This window comes from Bombyx mandarina, chromosome 06 (genome assembly GCF_030267445.1).
Source record: "Bombyx mandarina strain Sakado chromosome 06, ASM3026744v2".
NCBI lineage: Eukaryota > Metazoa > Arthropoda > Insecta > Lepidoptera > Bombycidae > Bombyx > Bombyx mandarina.
The window spans coordinates 3,650,339-3,668,712 of record NC_143213.1 but is presented as its reverse complement, the minus strand read 5'-3'; the positions used below and the strand labels follow the sequence as shown (position 1 = coordinate 3,668,712).

The following is an 18,374-nucleotide window of genomic DNA, read 5'->3' as shown; positions in this document are numbered from 1 at the left end:
AGACGTGCCGTATCTTCATCAGTATACGTTCGTATTTTTTTTACCGCAAACGCTGCAGAACTAAGTCTATTCGCTAACTTGCATATGTGAGGACCCCACTGCAGCCTGGAATCAACTGTTATACCAAGAAAAACTGTCGAATCAACAAGCTCCAGTGTCTCTCCACTTACAATGATATTAGTGTCTACTTGTCTAACATTAGGTGTGGTAAATTTTATACATTTTGTTTTTTTGTTATTTAATAACAGATTATTAACACTAAACCAATGTACCACGCGCGAGATAGCATCATTCACATCGTCATAATCTTCCAATTGTCGTTTAATTTTAAACAATAAGGATGTATCATCAGCGAATAATACGACCTCGTGACGGGTTTCAATAAACTTTGGTAAATCATTGATATACACAAGAAATAAGAAGGGACCCAATATGGAACCCTGAGGAACACCCATATTAAGTAAGACACCGGAAGATCTCTTTCCTTTAACGTCTACCTTTTGGATTCTTCCGGATAAATAAGATTTAATAAGTTCTAATGAAACGCCCCTAATACCATAATGGTGTAATTTCCTCAACAATGTATTATGCTCAACACAATCAAAAGCTTTAGATAAGTCGCAGAATACCCCAAGGGCATTATGCGATTCCTCCCAAGCCTGAAAAATATTTTTAATAAGATCTACACCTGCATCAATAGTCGAACGGCCTCTAGTGAATCCATATTGTTTGTTATGAAGCAGGTTATTGGAATAGAAATGGTTCAAAAGCTGTTCCAAAATAATTTTTTCAAAAATTTTACTCAAAGTTGGTAGTACTGAAATGGGTCTAAAGTTAGTGGGGTCAAAAGTACTACCAGATTTAAACAGAGGTATTATTTTACTATATTTCATTAGATCAGGAAACACACCACTATCAATACAGTCATTAAATATTGTAGCAAGGTAAGGTGCGATTATATCAATAATGGATTTTATAACCTTAATTGATATTCCCCATAAATCACCAGTTTTTTTTAATATTAATGAGCTTGAAATTATCAATTATGTCCTTTATAGCAATATTTGTGAACTTAAAGTTAACACTGCATTTATCAACATGATCTTGCAGTAATGATTCGGCGACGGTAGGAGATGAAATTAAAGATTTTGTAGTAGAAGCTGGGTTATCAGCAAAGTAGCGCTCAAAAGCACTGGCCACTTCTTGATGAGAAGTTATTATTTTATCATTGATTTTCAAAATTGATTCAGCATTGCTGTTTCTGACATTCCCAGTCTCCCTATTAATGATATTCCAAGTCATTTTAATTTTGTCAGGTGCATTTTTTATAAGATTGCCTAAGTGCAATGACTTGGCCAATGTACATACTTTTTTAAACAACTTGGAATATTTACAGACATACTCATGAAATGACTTATTATGATTATATGATTTTTCATGATAAAGGTCATATAATTCATTTCATTGGGACGCTTGCGTAGGCGTTCACTTATAATATTGGAAATAGTAAATGTATACATTTTCATTCTTGTTTCTAGTATCGTATGAAGATTGTACAGGTCGTCTGTACCTCTGGTATCAAGGACATAAATTCAGGAGGAATAACAGTCTCAGAGATAAAGTATGGTGGATATGCTGCAAGAGACAAGCGGAGAAATGCAAAGCGTCGGTGGTCACAGTAGCTGGAGTATTGTTTAAAGTAACCGCCGATCATTCACACGACAGTTTTATTGAGTGAAATAAAAACTTTAATAAAATTGAGTAACTAAGTAAACTTAATTGAAGTTGCTGGCAAGTTAGGGCTGATCATTGTGCCGAGTCTAGGTTTCAGCCCAGTAGCGGATGTCTTTCGACTTATAACGCTGATATTAGGCTCCTATTAATGTGAAACTCTTAAAGCCTAATTTTTTTTATGGGTTAGGCATTCACCAGTACGTATAATAATATACGATAATGTCGTACCACCAGTTTGATGATGAGGACTATATTTTCTTAATTTATGTTTGCAAAAATATAAGACTATGGCTCTATTCTGAAACACGATACATTCCTATTTGATGACTTGTAAATTACCGATCGAATTTGCTCGAGTTCTTCTTGGAAGCATATCACCTAAGTTCCCATAAAAACAAAATAACAAATAAACAACTTAAGAAGTATTTTTTGTGTTATTGATTGATAAAAATATACTGTAGTCTTAGGATTTATTCAAACGTTCAAGCAGAGATTACATGTGGAAATTATAAAATTCAAAATAAAATTGCAAAACGAAGTTTGAACTGGATGAAAATTTAACAGACTTTCAATTTTATTTTGCTATGTGAAAAGTAAGCTAAGACACCTGCATAGAGCAACGAACAACATTTTATTAAATTAAACCTATACGAGATCAAAATCTTGCAGAAGTGAGTATCGTCGAAAGTGAGAACAAATTGTATCTGCTATACCATGGATATCGATTCTTCAAGCGTCGTGACGATGGTTCGAAAACCTGGTGGGTTTGCAGTCAGAGAATATCATCGAGGTGTCCAGCGGCTATGATCACTTTCGAGAATAAACCTATTAAAATTAATTCCAAACATACTCATAAGAATTTTTAACACATTTTTTAACATTCTCTGCCTATAAAAATTATTTGAAATGCAATGCAGTTTCAAAATTATTAAAAAAAACGCATTGTGTGTTATAACTAACATAATTAACGATTCTTTGGTAGCTAGTTCTGCTTTAAATTTGCTTGTCGAGTTTATTTATTGGTTTTTTATAATGTGTAGCTCATTGTCTGTTTAGTATTAATCAATGACTACCGCCTATAGACTTTTTTTTTTATTGCTTAGATGGGTGGACGAGCTCACAGCCCACCTGGTGTTAAATGGTTACTGGAGCCCATAGACATCTACAACGTAAATGCGCCACCCACCTTGAGATAAGTTCTAAGGTCTCAGTATAGTTACAACGGCTGCCCCACCCTTCAAACCGAAACGCATTACTGCTTCACGCTAGAAATAGGCAGGGTGGTGGTACCCACCCGCGCGGACTCACAAGAGGTCCTACCACCAGTAAAAACACCAGACACCAGAACTTTATTTCCTTTTCTTTAATAAATGTGATTTTGCCTAATCCCACTTGTAGGGTGGGGACAGTCGTAATGCGTAACGTACGTAACACACTTAAAATGTTGATCATATACATTAACGCTCGGCTGGCCACCTCTTGATACCAGTATAAAGTGATTCGTCTGTACATTGACAGTAAGTTTGGTTTTACTTTGACCCCGATGGACCGGTTAGAGTATACAAATCTATACGGGTGGTTACCATCATGCTGTCTATTTTAATCACAAAACAATAATCCGCATATTCTAGTGTGAAGGATAGAAAATAAGATGTTGCAATTATTAATACTCAGCCTTTTTACCATTTGGTTGTGACCGTACTCTTTCCCATCCGTATATTATTCCATGACTCTATTATCCCATCACTCTATTGTTAACCCATTTCCTGTCACTCTGTTTGCTATTTAAATTGAAACATTAATATCCATGAGGTTTTTTTTAGATTGTTTTAAAATGATTAAAAGTTGTTCTCTATGTTAATAAAAATTTAATGAAAAAAAAAAAAACTGTAAGCACTTGAGTTTTGTGAACTTAAGACTTGTTGAATCATTATTATTATATTTCTATTGTTCTCTAATTATAAAATACATTTTTAGACAATAAAGATTACTTTGAAAAAAAAAAACAGCCTTATACAAACGAAGAAGTTGAATCCTTTTTTTTATAAATGAGTAAATCAATACTACTAATTTTCTACAGGAGAATTTACATATGACATATCAAAACGAGGGAACCCGGTCATCTTATATGGAGGCATGAGATTCTTGAAGGAGCGATCCCGAGGCTACAAAACAAGATGGTGCTGCTTAAAAAAAAGACTATTGAAATGTACCGCCTCCGTAACGACCTACGAGAACGAGGTCATCAAAGTGTCCGACACTCATAATCATGACATTTATTGAATGCAAAATGTAATAGCTTAAATAATTATGTTACGTTTGGGGAATGGTGGTTGAATAAATATTTATATACATACTTTTCTTTATTTAAAAAAAAAAACTTTGAGAACTAATCTTGTAGCTTCTGTTGCACCTTGTCTTTCTAATGAATGTATAAAATGAGTATTCGATAGTAACGTAATTGTATTCACCACAGAGGTAAAGCTGGACTTGTGTGAAGAAACAAAAAAATATCGCCTATCGCTGTAGCTTTACCAAATTTTTAGTGAATATGTATTCACTTTGTAATATCTATCTTGGCTCCGGTGATAACTTAATACTAGGCGAGCAGTGAGTACGTTACCCACCAATGCTAAAAAAACATCTTTATCTCAACAAGGAAGGCTCGAACGTACTTACTTATATTGAAACTAGTGTTTGCCCTACGATTTAAATTCAATAATAACCCCCAACAGCTCAAGATTTTATACATCACCAAAAAATTACTAAAATACCAAATATTTTTCTGATAGCATTGAGCTTCAAAAACAAAACTAAAATATGACACAAAAAAGAAATCAGTGAAAAAACAAAGAAGAAAATAATGGTACTGAACTGTTTTTCCTTTGCTTATTTAAATGTTATAGATGTTGACGTGTATCTCGTATTGTTAGGTGGCTTGTTTATCAGAAGTTCTTATTAGAAGTAGAATAATTTGCTACACTCTAGCTAGAGGATTATTAAAAAAATGTGAAAAAAGTTATTTGCATGCTTTGTAGACTCAGGTGTAACATTTTTTTTATAATTAGACAGAAATTACTACAATTGCATTCCGATGTAAAATAAAACAACGAAAAAAGTTTAAAAAGTGAATTTTGTCAAAAACGGAACTAATAAAAATGCTGTTTAAAACAAGAATGACGATTGTTTTAGGCTTCGGAATTTATTTCTACTCATCAAGGAACGGTAACCAAGCTCTTATGGTGAACGGATATCGTTACCACCGACGCAATGACATGTTCGGCTCGCATATTGTATGGCGGTGCTGTAAGAGATACAAGCGATGTCCTGCCCAAGTCATAACAGTTGGACAACGTGTGATTACTGTCAGGAACATTCATAATCATGTATAGCTTGGTATAATGGTACAAATTTAATTGATTCAATAACGAATTTATTGTTTACCTCTCGATTTTTCATCAATTTCGATATTTTAAGATTCTATGTCCTAAATAAATCGATGATGAATAATGATGAAATAAATTGGTGCTTGTCTGTTATCTACTATTTATTTTATTGCGATATTTCACTTTGATGTATAATATGAAAAAGCTTAAATTAGAAAATTATCTTTATTTACTTCTCAAGAATCTAAGAGTTAGATGATAGCTTTTAATAGTATACTCGTATGGCTAATGCTATTATTATAGTTTATGGTCTATATTACCATCATAGCATACGGCATTTTAAATTATTTAAGCCTATGTCTATTCGGCTTATGAGGAAAGCCCTTTAAAGTTCATTTAAAGAATCGTTGAAAAAGGTGTGTAAAAATTTACTGTTATTTTTTATAAATATTCAACCCCAATTCACATGAGAAATTAAAATAGGTGGTATCTTTTTATGTTGGGGGTTTATAAAATGATATTTTCCTCATAATTATATACATATAATTATGGATTTTCAGATGCTCTCCTTCTACCAACGAAACGAGGAAGCAAGAAACTCATTGTTGATAAGAATATATTCACAAGGAATAAAGTTTGGGGCGATGGAGAAAGAATTCATTGGGTGTGTAATATGAAAAAACCAAGAGGTTGTAAAGCTACTGTGTTAACATACAAAGATAATATACTAAAAGAAAACGGAACTCATAACCATTGATGAACGATGTGATCGAGAAAATGCTATTTGTTGAATTGAATTTTGGTTTTAATGTTGAAAAGTCTTTGGATAAATTATTCTGACCCTTTCAAATGAACTGCTCTCGAGCATAGAGATGATTTCAATTTTCCTCAGGCCAATACATTCCAAATGTTTGACTTTTTTGGACATATATTATTTAATTTTCTTCAGTTCCATTTTCAAACATTATTCTGTGACACGTTAGCTAAAATGTTATTATGTAACAGGATAATTTTGAATGAACAAGATACAATTATATTATTGAAGTATAATGTTACATGTGTCCCTATTTAAAGGGTTGAATGGCTGTACTATATAACCAAAAGTTAGAACTCAGGTCTCCGGGTGAATTATGACATTCACATTGTGATGTCTATTGACTTCGGTAATCACTTAACACGAGGTGAACCGCGAATTAGTTTACCAGGCATGGAATAAAAAAATGATTTATTATTATCCTAATCTCTTGACATGAATATGTGCTAACACAACATAGAACAACGCCTATACGACGACGACTGTTTTTCGAAATGACACACCAGTACCATATTCCTGGGATAACTATACTTGTTTAGGAAATGGTGGAAGATTTAAGTTAGCAACTAGAGCATGCTTACATGAATAGTGGCTTTGTAGCCATGGCATACCCATTTTCTCTGAAAGCACTATTTTTATTCAATCTTAAAAATAATATACATACAGATGAGTTTCGTAAATAATGTGTTATGTAATTTTGGAATAACCAAAACTATTATTTTTGACCAATATCAATGTTTTCACATAATTTTTACGCTTTTATTACTTAAAAGTACAAATCTTCCCTACAACGCGGCACTTTTATAATGCGATTGAATATACCTCTTAAAGCATGTGTTTATTATCCCCATATAAATATATAGGTATAATGATCTGTATAATTCACAATTAATATCGCGTATCTTTGCAGATTATGTGAATTGTGTTGTTATAAAATTAAAATATTTTACTATGTTTAATTTACGTTCCTAGTTTTTGAATCGTTAGTGCATTCATGTTACATATGTGCAATAAAAGGTGTATACATTTTATTTATAATAGGTCTTTACCTATGAAGTTACTTTTTTACAATACTGGTCATTTGAAACGTAATTAATGTATGACTGACAATAAATTCTAATTTAAAATGAATTTTAATTTATAAGTATCGAATTATATTTTCAAATTGAGTCATTTTCAGTTTAGTGTTTTTTTGTTGGGTTTTACTAAATGGCAATATTACTGCTGGTGTGTATTGTGAGGAACTGGACAAAACCGACAGACTTCGGCTTTTTGCAGAGTTCGGATGACTTCTTGGCAGGGAAAATATCAGTACCCGATGCTTTTAAAGACCTTGTTGGTGTACGGACACCTCATTTCTGCAAGAAGGGTATTGAACAATGTACACTGCACTGGCAGAGATGCATCGATACCATGTATGGTATTGATTGAAAGCAAAAAAAAAAATATAAAAAACAGTAACTTTCTGTTTACCAAACGGCCATTTTGTAGGTAAAGATATATTATAATTTTCCCAGTTAAAATTCCCAATTTTAAGAGCGGGCGTAAAATAGAAAAAATTATATTGTTATTTTAGTTTTAAAATAGGCTGATATTTATAAGAAGTATTTCGTTTGTTGTTAAAGTCATCTGTTTAATTTTCTCTATTCCTATTTTATTCATGTTTTCTAGGCAAATATTCAATTTATATATTTTTTTTCACTTAAACTAAATAAATTCTAGTAACAGTAAGGACCATTTTTATAATGTCAAGTTTACAAAATTTAGAATATTTATCCACATAATATGTATAATAGACATCCAACATTAAGATCGGATTTGTGATTGACATTAAACACAAATATATTAATTACAATTCTCCAATTACTTTTTTTATCATTTTTTGAACGGTAAAAACTATTATGAATTCATGTTTAATTCCACACTTTTTATACATAGTGAGTTTAAATAAAATTTGTCTCTATTTCGCAGACATAAAAATTGAAAAGGAAACAAAACCTAAATTTAGAAGAAAATTTATTTCCCTACAACAAAAAATTTATATTTTGGATCAGCTAAATGATGGTAAGAAATCAACAGCCATAGCAAAGGATCTGGAATTAAACGAGTCAACAATAAGAACAATTAAACAAAATGAAAGTAAAATCAGGACTGCTGTAAAGTCTAGATCGTTGGAGAACTTAAGTAAATCTTCACGTGTAAAACAATCATTAATAATAAAGAAGAACAAATTCTGATGACTTGGATAGAAGATTGTGATTTAAATAATATTCCCATCAATAGTGGTTTCAATTAAATGAAATAAAAAAGTTAACCCATTTAAAGGTATTGGAAATTATTTCTTCCGACGATTCAAAATCCAAATTTGTCACTAGTGAAGTCTGGTTGAATGGTTCCGAAAAAGATTTTCTTTACATAAAATTCAAATTCAAGGAGTGTGCTTCAGCTAATTTTGGAAGTGCTCAGAAATTTAAAGAACTTTCGGAGGTAATTGATGAAAGCGAATACACAGCTGATCAAGCTTACAATGACGTACGACCAACGTAAAAGTACTAATATTGGAAGCTTAACAGAACATATGTATATCATATGAAAAACGAGATATTTCCTGATTTAAGGCGTCAAGAAAAGGAAGGAGATATGTATGAACTAATAAATGAAACTGAAAAGATAGATGCGGAAGAACTTAAAAAAACATTTGATACATCTAACTCAAATATTATAAATACATAGTACTAAAGAAAGTTCAGTGGCGATTATTGTTGAAGTGGACAAAATCCTTTTATTTTTTGTTAATCGTAACATTAAATATTTGGTTTACTGTCAAAGAAATAAACTATGTTGCTATATAATATTTGTTAAAATATTTAACGTAATTTAATTCCGCTAATGTCATTTTTTGCGCTCTGTTTCTTGGTTTGTTCAAAACAAACTAACGAGACCGTATTTTTGCAGCATTTTTCGCCGTTACACAAGCTGGGAAACCATGCCTCAATATAGGAATGCACAAGTACACTGTTCACCAACACGAAGGCCTAAAGACTCGATGGAGATGCGTTAAAAAGGCCATGGGCTGTCCAGCATTTATAACTACCATTAATAATATTATTATCAAAGTCCGCGATTGTCATCAGCATAATTTTCTATAATCAACTTAGAATTTCTAAATGTCACTCACAGCCATCATTTTGTGTTTTAATTATTATTAATTTAACTTTTTTACATCAAGTCAAATCGTACTTTTTTTACAATACGGTTTTAGTTATTGTCAGATTTAGTACTATATATTATAAGCTGCTTATTTATATAGAGTTTCGTTTAGTTTTTATTTATTTATTGATACGTAGGGTAATGAAATCCACGAAGGTGATTTCGAAAAAGTTCCTCTAGACATATAAATAATATGCACAATATAGTTGCAGGACCGTAGTAACTACAAAAATTATTATATATTTACGTAGTGCAATAATTAGGAGTGGTATGCATATTATTTCCATGAACAAAAGATAGAAATACTTTGCTTGATTCATAAACTACCAGTCGATTCTTACATAATATCTAATTACGTATGATCACGAACCTGCGAACAGATTATCGTATTTATGGCAGCATGTATGCCTGGCCATATCCCATGAAAAAACTTATGATATAGTACTTTAACCTAGATAAACTTGTTGTAACATAGTCACTGGTGGTAGGGGGTATTGTGAGCTCCGCATGGGTAGTTAGTTACGAGCCACCTTTGATATCTGTTCATCATAGTGTAAATTGTTAGATGATTGTTTAATAATGTTATTATATGCTCATGTTATTTAATGAATTTAAGTGTATAAAATTACGAGAACTGAGGAAAATGTACATATGTAACTGAGTTTTGTATTTGTGTTGGAAAATAAAATTGTTAAAATTAATGTTATTATTTTTATCCCTTTTCTTTTCTGACTCGGGGTTTCTAATGAACACGATTAATATACAAATAAAAAATATTTTTCAAATACGTTTTAGATCTGTTTGTGTCTAGAAAACTCCTTTAATTTATATTTCAAAAGACTGGTTGCTGTGTAAAATGAAAAATATAAACATCGTTTGCATGTACAAGTGTGATTGCTATGAGGATTTTTTTTTCGTTCGTTGAATACAGATTGAAGGTTTTCCTGAGTGGTTGGCCCAGACCTAGTTGCGACCTTATAATGTGTCTTTGGTTATGTCCATGATCGACAGTGACCTGTCACAATCAAGATATTTCTTCGGCCTTCGTTGGTTCTGACTTGGCGGCGGTACGAACTGGCAGCGTTATCTAGGCGACCCATATTCGTAGCGTGAACGACTGCCAGTCTGGTATCCTGTGAGCGTAGGGTAGAGGGAACTACACGACCCGTCCTAAACGTTACACGCTTCACGTCTGCCTCGGTCGTGTTGTCTCTTTCGAGGTTCGAATGCGTGTCTTTGAGCAACAGAGTGTTTTTGACGGTCCTCCAATAAACCCCACTCGATTATCGATTTCAACTAAAATGGTTCAACTCAAGCACATCTTTACCTATCGTTTCGGTACTTCAACTTCTTGGTTAGAATCTGATTCCGATTCCTTTCGAATGCGAACGTATAATTTTTTTTGCATAACGTTTTTCAGATATATTTTTCGTCGAGAGTAAGCGTGGAAACCAATCGCTCATGTTTCTCGGTAATAAATATAGCTTTGCGAGAATTAACAAGAGACAACAAGGTACAACCACGTGGCGGTGCATCAAACGAAACTATGGCTGCAAGGCTATTGTGACTACAAATTGCAATGAAGTACTTGTTTACACACAGCACAATCATTAGATTAAGAAATGTAGGTACAGCAATAGGTCTAGCTAGACAGAATTTAATGTTGCTTATAAGATTTGTGTCTCTTAATCAAAAAGGTTACAGATTCAAGATCGTATCTCAATCTTTTGAAATCTTCTGAGAGTCGACTGTACGTACGTAAGCGTGTGCAAGCTAGCTCTCAGTGAGACCATTGCTAGTAACAGCCAGTAGTCAGTCCATTTGGAGACCTTGTTCTTTTAGTTCAAGCCATATTACCATTGAACTGATTTAATAAATCAAATCAAATCAAATCAAAAAAGTTTTATTCAACATAAATGAAAGTACATACTTGTTGAACGTCAAAAGAATTACAAAAGAATTATATAATATAATTTTATATTATTATTTCTTTGTGTTATACAAAAATGTATTTGGACAAGAACAAGTCTTAGTTTCTTGCCAATTATTTTCAGTTGAAATTATATTCTGAGACATTCGTAAATCCAAGATTTGAAAACGCCCAGGCAAATTTAATTATGAACATTTCGATTTTAAGTAAAAGAGTCCACTACCCAATATAATATTTCAACAAACCTTTGTTAGCGATTACTTTCTAAATATATTGTCTGGTAAATTCATTCTTAAGTAAGTTTTAGCACAGATAACATAATTTCATATTTGTTCAATAAATATTATAAATATAGATCGGATATAATTATAACGATAATAATTTTGCTTCATACTTTTTTCTTAATTTACAGGTTGAATTCATGAAATATTTGAGAAGGGGAAATATTTGAGTTAAATGGATATTTGTGCATATTAGTACCGATAGTACGGAATCTTCGACACTATGTAGAGATTCAGTAGTATGAGGTAAAAGTATTTAGTTTAAATGACTAATGCACAACAGTTACTTATCATGTTGTTGTTTGCAGAGCTAGTGGCGTCGCTGCTCCGAGCACGTTTCTGCAGGGAGACAACCAACATCTTCATTGGAGGTCATAAGTTCTTCAGACACTCACGATCTCTGGTCGGTGATAGGATTAGATGGACCTGTGCCAAGAAACACAAGTTCAAATGCAAAGCTTCAGCGGTAACAATCGATGGAGTCGTAATCTCTACCACCGGTAATCACTCACATAATTAGACAAAGTTTTTTTTTTTTCAAGTTTAGCGACAATCTAGGAAATAATTGTACTGGCAGGATAATTTAAAATTTTGGATTCGCACGTACGATTTGTTGATTGTTAGATTACAAAACTTATGACTGACTGATTTGAAATTACATGTAGCTTCTAGTGCTGTATTACAAAAAAACTTTGAGTGCTTAACCGCCAACTATTTGGCAATAGAATTTATTTTGGTTTAAATTGGCTCTTTAAGCAGAGGTCGTGGCATTTTCTTATTTCGTAGCGTAAATATTGCCGGTCAGTTAAAGATTCGGTCGGTTTTTTTCATAACAAAAAAAAGGTTAGCATTCGTGTTTTTTTTAAAGTCTCTTGTAAAGTAAAGTAAAAAGTAAAGTTTCTTGAGTTGGTAAATTATTTGCTTTAATGTAATGGGTCTCGATAAGATATAAAAATGGGTGGATAAATTAATGGTGCGTAAAATCGTTATCGTATAATAATTGATGAAATGGACCTGTTGATATAGGTAACTAAAATATGCAGAGTTTGTGTAAGATTCGATATGGTGCTGAATACAATGTGTCATGACGTATTTGTATGGGACTACAACAATGATGTCAAGAATTTAAAATGAAGGATACAATTTTAAATTAGATTGTTTGTGTTATGATAATGTATTTTTTATCGATGTAAAATGTAATATGATAACGATGAAGGGGTGAGAAATTTAATAAGCGATGAAAAAGGTTAAAATTTAAGCTATTAAAATCTCGAACAAATTTTTAGTTGTTTAACAGTCGATGTCTAAGTATTTTCACTTAATTACTTTTGGTTGTTATCTTTGAAATCATTATAAAGAAAAATCTATTTATTATTATTTTATTACGTTTTCTTATATGTGATTATGTTTAGTAATAACACTAAAGTTTAATAAGATTATGTAAATTTGAATTTAGGGTAAAGAACAAAAAAATATTTATTAAAAAAAAACACCTTAAGTTAAGCTTTCACATTCCAAAATTTCGTTGAAATTTTCGTGTTTCGTTGAATATTTCTAGGTAATAAGAATGTTATTGTAGTCCACCAAAGTAATTATTATAAAGGTATTATTATTATTCAAGATTTCAAGAGTTCTTTTTTCGAAAAATATGTTTTAGTGTTTTAATCGGGTTCGTGAGTCCGAATATATAATTAAAACTGTTATTACGGTTTAATTTCGCGTTTTAGTTCGGCTGTGATTATGACAATTGTAAAGTATTCCAAAAGTCTCGGTGGTGCATTAGCTAGCGCCCCTGACTGCCGTGTCGAGGGTCGTGGGTTCGATTCTCATATCGGACATATATTCGTGTGATGTTCGCTCTTGGTCTGGGTGTTTGTTAACTATCTATATATTTATTTATATTGTAAAAAAGTCTCTATGTCAGTCTCTGGTACCCATAACACAGATAATCCTAAATTGGGGCCGGATCACCATGCGCGATTTGTTCCCATTTTATAATGATTATTTATTACTTACTTTACTTTAAAAAAGTATGTCAGAAGTTATATAATGTCCATAGAAAACGAGAGATCAAACCGTAACAGCAGTTTAAGTTATGTTTCAATTTGTTACTAAAAAATAATAATTAAATATTCACATAGTAAATTATACATATGTTAATTTTAAATAAGTATTGACTTCATGGGTTCATTGTGGAAATTTGAAATGTTTTTTTTATATATATTTGAATTTTAATAGTTGTTAAGGCACATGAGTTATTTAATTTGCATAGCGCGTGAATCTGATAAGAAACGGCCCTTGGTCGAAAATTATTAAATTATAATAATGGAAAGTAGGTGCTTTGTCGTAATCCTTGAAGGTACTATACTATATATATAAATGTAAATATAAGACCAAATGATAATAAAACTATAAAATATGAGTGCTAATAACTTTTTAGGTACGTAATTCGAAATTATAAACCATAAAATACATAGTTTATCTTTGTCTTTTTTCATGTAGGTACTCTTTGCTTATTGATGAATGGTTGATTTTGTTCATCCTGACTTTTACTAAGCGTTTCCTGCAGTTTTACTTGCATTAAATTTATAATTGAGAAATTTAGATGGGGATGTTGATTTTTTATTTTATTGCTTAGATGGATGGACGAGCTCAAAGCCCACCTGGTGTTAAGTGGTTACTGGAGCCCATAGACACCTATAACGCAAATGCGCCACCCTCCTTGAGATATAAGTTATAAGGTCTCAAGTATAGTTACAACGGCTGCCCCACCCTTCAAACCGAAACGCATTACTGCTTAACGGCAGAAATATGCAGGGTGGTGGTACCTACCCGTGCGGACTCACCAGAGGTCCTACCACCAGTAAGATAAAGAATGATAACGAATGACCAGATAAAGTTAAAAGTTGACACTACCAGAATGATAAAATTTTGCATGTGTTCTTTTTGGACCCGACTCAGAATCACTATAGCTTCACTGACCAGGTGGTGCAGTTTTAGCTCCCCTGTATGGCTAGGTCGAAAGTCGTGGGTTCAATCCCTACTTCAAAGCAAAACATTTTTATGAGGATTAGGTTTCTTATTCTTTACTATGCTTTGTTGGGGTGATATAAAATATATAATATGTATATATGTAAGGATCTACTGTGTCTCTGGTTCCCATAGTACATTGAATCATAGTTTGCGACCAGATAACCGTATGTGATTTGTCCTCGATTATTTATTTTGTATTATTAAATAGAAAACAAACAATTAAAGCATTTTTTCGTTCTTAAAGAACTTTACTGATTATGCATGAGTTATTTAGTCGTAAAGTACTGTAATAATGTGGACTCGTGCAAAAAATATAAATTCTTGTCTTGTTACTGTTGATAATATAGGAATTAACCGTGTGCCGCAGTTTTAGTAATATAATATTCAAATTTAGTGATTTACATAAATGTATCTTTACAGCACCAAGGAAAAATATTTATAACTGTTTTCACTTGTATTGTTGACATATCGTGTATCCAAACTGTACTACGTATGTAAGAGAATTTTCATATTTTATTAAAAATATTGTTAGAAATTGACTTTATGTGGTTTCTGTTGGTTTTATAATATGTAGTTTCAAGTAAATCTGATTATGATATTTATGTAATTTTTGATGAGTAGAAGAAAAGTTCGGCTTGAGAAATGTTAAGCGCTTACTGGAGCACAACCGAACAACTGAGAATGAACTTGAGAATGGGATCGGGGAGTCGTGGTGGACCCTTACCATTGGAGGCATGAAAATGAGCCTTGGGGTATCCCCTTCTGCCCGGCTTGACCCCCTTGCTTAACATAGCAGGGAAATTCTTTCTGTTGGTTATTGGTAAGTTCCTTGGCATGTGTTGTCTGGCTTGGCATGTCGGAGAGCCCTTGTCACACGGGTTCGAGGTTAATGTATAGTAATATAATAAAACCAACCCTTCAAACCAGAACGTGCAAATGCTTCGAGACAGACAGTTATAGAATGATACGAACAAGCCTATCATGCCCTACCATCTGAACTTAAGAAATAGGAATTAAGACGAGATTGAGGTATAAAAATAAGACAGCAGCGTGTTATCCATACGAATGGTAAACCGTCGACGTCGCCCAAAGCACGTCATTACGGATCCTCCTGATCCATTAACGTTGCTTTTAGGCACCACAAGCACCGGTCAACGTCCTCGTCGTACCCGTTGCTTGCGACGAAGAGCTAGACGAGCGTATTAACCCATAGACACAGCCCACTGAGTTTCTCGCCGGATCTTCTCAGAGGGTCGCGTTTCCGATCCGGTGGTAGATTCTGCGAAGCACTGCTCTTGCTAGGGTCAGTGTTAGCAACTCTCCGGTTGAGCCCCGCGAGCTCACCTACAAACGTTAGGGCGAAGCTGAAATAGCCTCTCAAGGCTATCAGCATAGGTAGAAAAAAAAAACAGCTATTCATATTTAGGAGACAATCAAAAGATAATACTTATATTAATAAGAGAAAAATTTTCAGGTCCACAATTTGTGACTACTTTGAAAAGCCAAGTAGCGGTACAAATAGATCAGTATAGATTCGTCAAAGATTACCAGGTCGGGAATAAAACGAGGTGGCGTTGTACAAAAAAAAATTGGAACTGTAAAGCTGCTATCACTACTATTGACGGTGTTATTATAAAAAGTAGGGGCATCCACAATCATTTTTAAACATGAACGTGATTGACTTGGTGCTATTTCACCAGAATTTTGAAATGGTGAGTGCTGAAGCTACTTCTTGTACTTACCTATGCGTGGTATTTTTCTATTATTACTTACTGTCTGGGTCTCTTGTCCTTGTACATAAGGTCGATGCTTTGATTAATCATAAGTTTCAGAACTCGGTATCCCCCTCTCACGTTTAAAATATGTGAGATATATTTTTCGGGTCTGTGTATCTCTTCGACGGTATAGTTGATTTGCGTCCTCAATTTGATTTCTCGTTGTCTTAATGATACGCCGGCAATTTGTTTTCTAAATCGTACAGCATTTGTCAATCGTTACTTTCAGAGGTGTACTGAATTTCTTATCGGTTTTATTGATCCAATTATTTATTTTTATTAAACTTTCTACAAACATCTCATGAAGTTTTATTAACAGAACAGAATTTACGAAATTGTTTAACAATTTGTTTACTTTCAGCTGTACAATTCGTAACGAATCGAACGGTTTCAATTTTCCAAGGACTACATGAAATACATCACAAGAAGATGGAGAAGTTCTAGAAAGAAATCGGCACTGCGTCGCGGAGATTGCGAATATCGATAATGTAATCGTTTAGATTAGCCACGGAACATTATCAGTGATATAGAATTATTAAATGCTGTGTTTGTCTGTAATCCTTTTTTAAATTTTCCCATTATTTCCTGCCGAGAGTATAATGAATCAAACGTTGTGTGCTCTCTATTTTTGTCGAAAATGAATGACGCTGAACGCATTTGGAGCACGCCTTGAAAGCTGGGACAACAGAATTTTTATTGCACGATGTTATTCTTTCATGGTGGAAGTCATTTTGACGTAGTTATCCAACAATTGTTAGGTACGTATTCACAAAATAATATTCATACACATATAGTGTTTGTCTAAGGGATTTGAACATTGGCATAACATACCGTTTGATATATCTGGCAACTTTCCTTCAAGCCACCGCTTAGAAAACCTTTATGCCGGGCCATGTTTCGGACCTCAAACCCGTCTTAAAATTTATTTCTAATACAACATGTTTAAAAGTCTCTTTACAATAAAATTGAACGAGATATACGTGAATAGGTTAAAAATATATAGGAAGGATATAAAAGGATTATAATTTGAAGATACAAACGAAAGAGAGGTAGAAATCATATCAACAAGAGAAGAAAGAACGACGATCCAAGAGATTATGAAACTTTAGATCTTTGGTTATTTGTACGAGAACTCAGAACACGAATAAAAACATAAAACCATGGAAAGAAGTCTTTAAAAATTAAAAATAATAATAACATAAAACAGTAAGTGAAATTATACGAAAGAAGACAAAATAGTTGAGTGAGGCTGAAATGCTAATGGACTAGTCATGTAGCAAAATATAACGACAAGCAAAAAGACGTAGTGGGTAAAGATCAAAAGAACCTATGAAAAAATGGAATGATGATAGCTGCAGTGGAATAAATGTAAGGAGTTAAAGATGACGAAGAGACGGTAAAAATTTATTGATTTGGAGGCATATAACTAAATAGAGGTTATTGTCCTGTCCTTCTTTTAGAGAAAACATGATGTGAATGAATCCAGTATCGAGAAAGAAAAACACGTTTAAATAAAATACTAGTGTATAGTGCAAATTTGTTATTAAATTCTCATAAGACAGTCCTGATATTTAGTTAATAGGACATAAAAAGGCTTTATAGGTATATGTATATATAAAAATTATTATTATTGTAATTCGAGTAAAAATTCATGAAGCGTGTTCAAAACAGATTTGATTTTTTTGTACGTGTTTTGATTTATTTTACTATTTTGTTTCAGTAATTTTCGTCAACAGCTCAAAGGGGAAACTTCTAGCAATCGTAGAGGATTACACGTTTTATCGTAATTCCGTAGGAAGAATAAGTTCGAATTGGAGATGTACTAGATGGTCACGATGTAATGGCTCAGTGAATATTTCTCCTGAAGGTATACTGATGAAGCCCTGCAATGGACATAATCATCCTCCACCCAGAATATTAATTCGCAACGGAATATGTCATAGAATTTAGATATAAAAAAAACATTACACTGTTTTTGCCAAAGTTTACCGAAATTGGGTTTTATATTTCAAATCATTTGTAATAATACTTTACGAATATATTCAATGCAGAAAACAATTGTCATTCTTCATTAAATTAAAAATAAAGAAGTGTATTGAAATCATCGTGACCTTAACGATCAGACTCCCAGAGCACTGGTATTAAGCGATGTAACTATGCCGGTGCTCAAATTCCTTCAAATTCCTATTGTAAGCCAGCAGAAGCAGTTTC

At 32.9% G+C, this 18,374-nt stretch overlaps 1 protein-coding gene across 24 annotated transcripts in view; it reads left to right on the top strand.

The window, feature by feature from the left end:
* LOC114239888 (uncharacterized) overlaps positions 1 to 18,374 on the top strand; it is a 471,744-nt gene that overhangs the window by 135,024 nt on the left and 318,346 nt on the right. Inside the window, exon 5 of one of the 24 annotated variants that reach the window (XM_089728051.1) lies at positions 7,906 to 8,258. The exons of the other annotated variants lie outside the window; for them this stretch is intronic. Coding sequence (XP_089584177.1) covers positions 7,906 to 8,171 — 266 coding nt within the window. The 3' untranslated portion in view covers positions 8,172 to 8,258. Of the gene's footprint in view, positions 1 to 7,905; positions 8,259 to 18,374 lie in introns of those variants that run through there. 24 annotated transcript variants of the gene reach the window in all.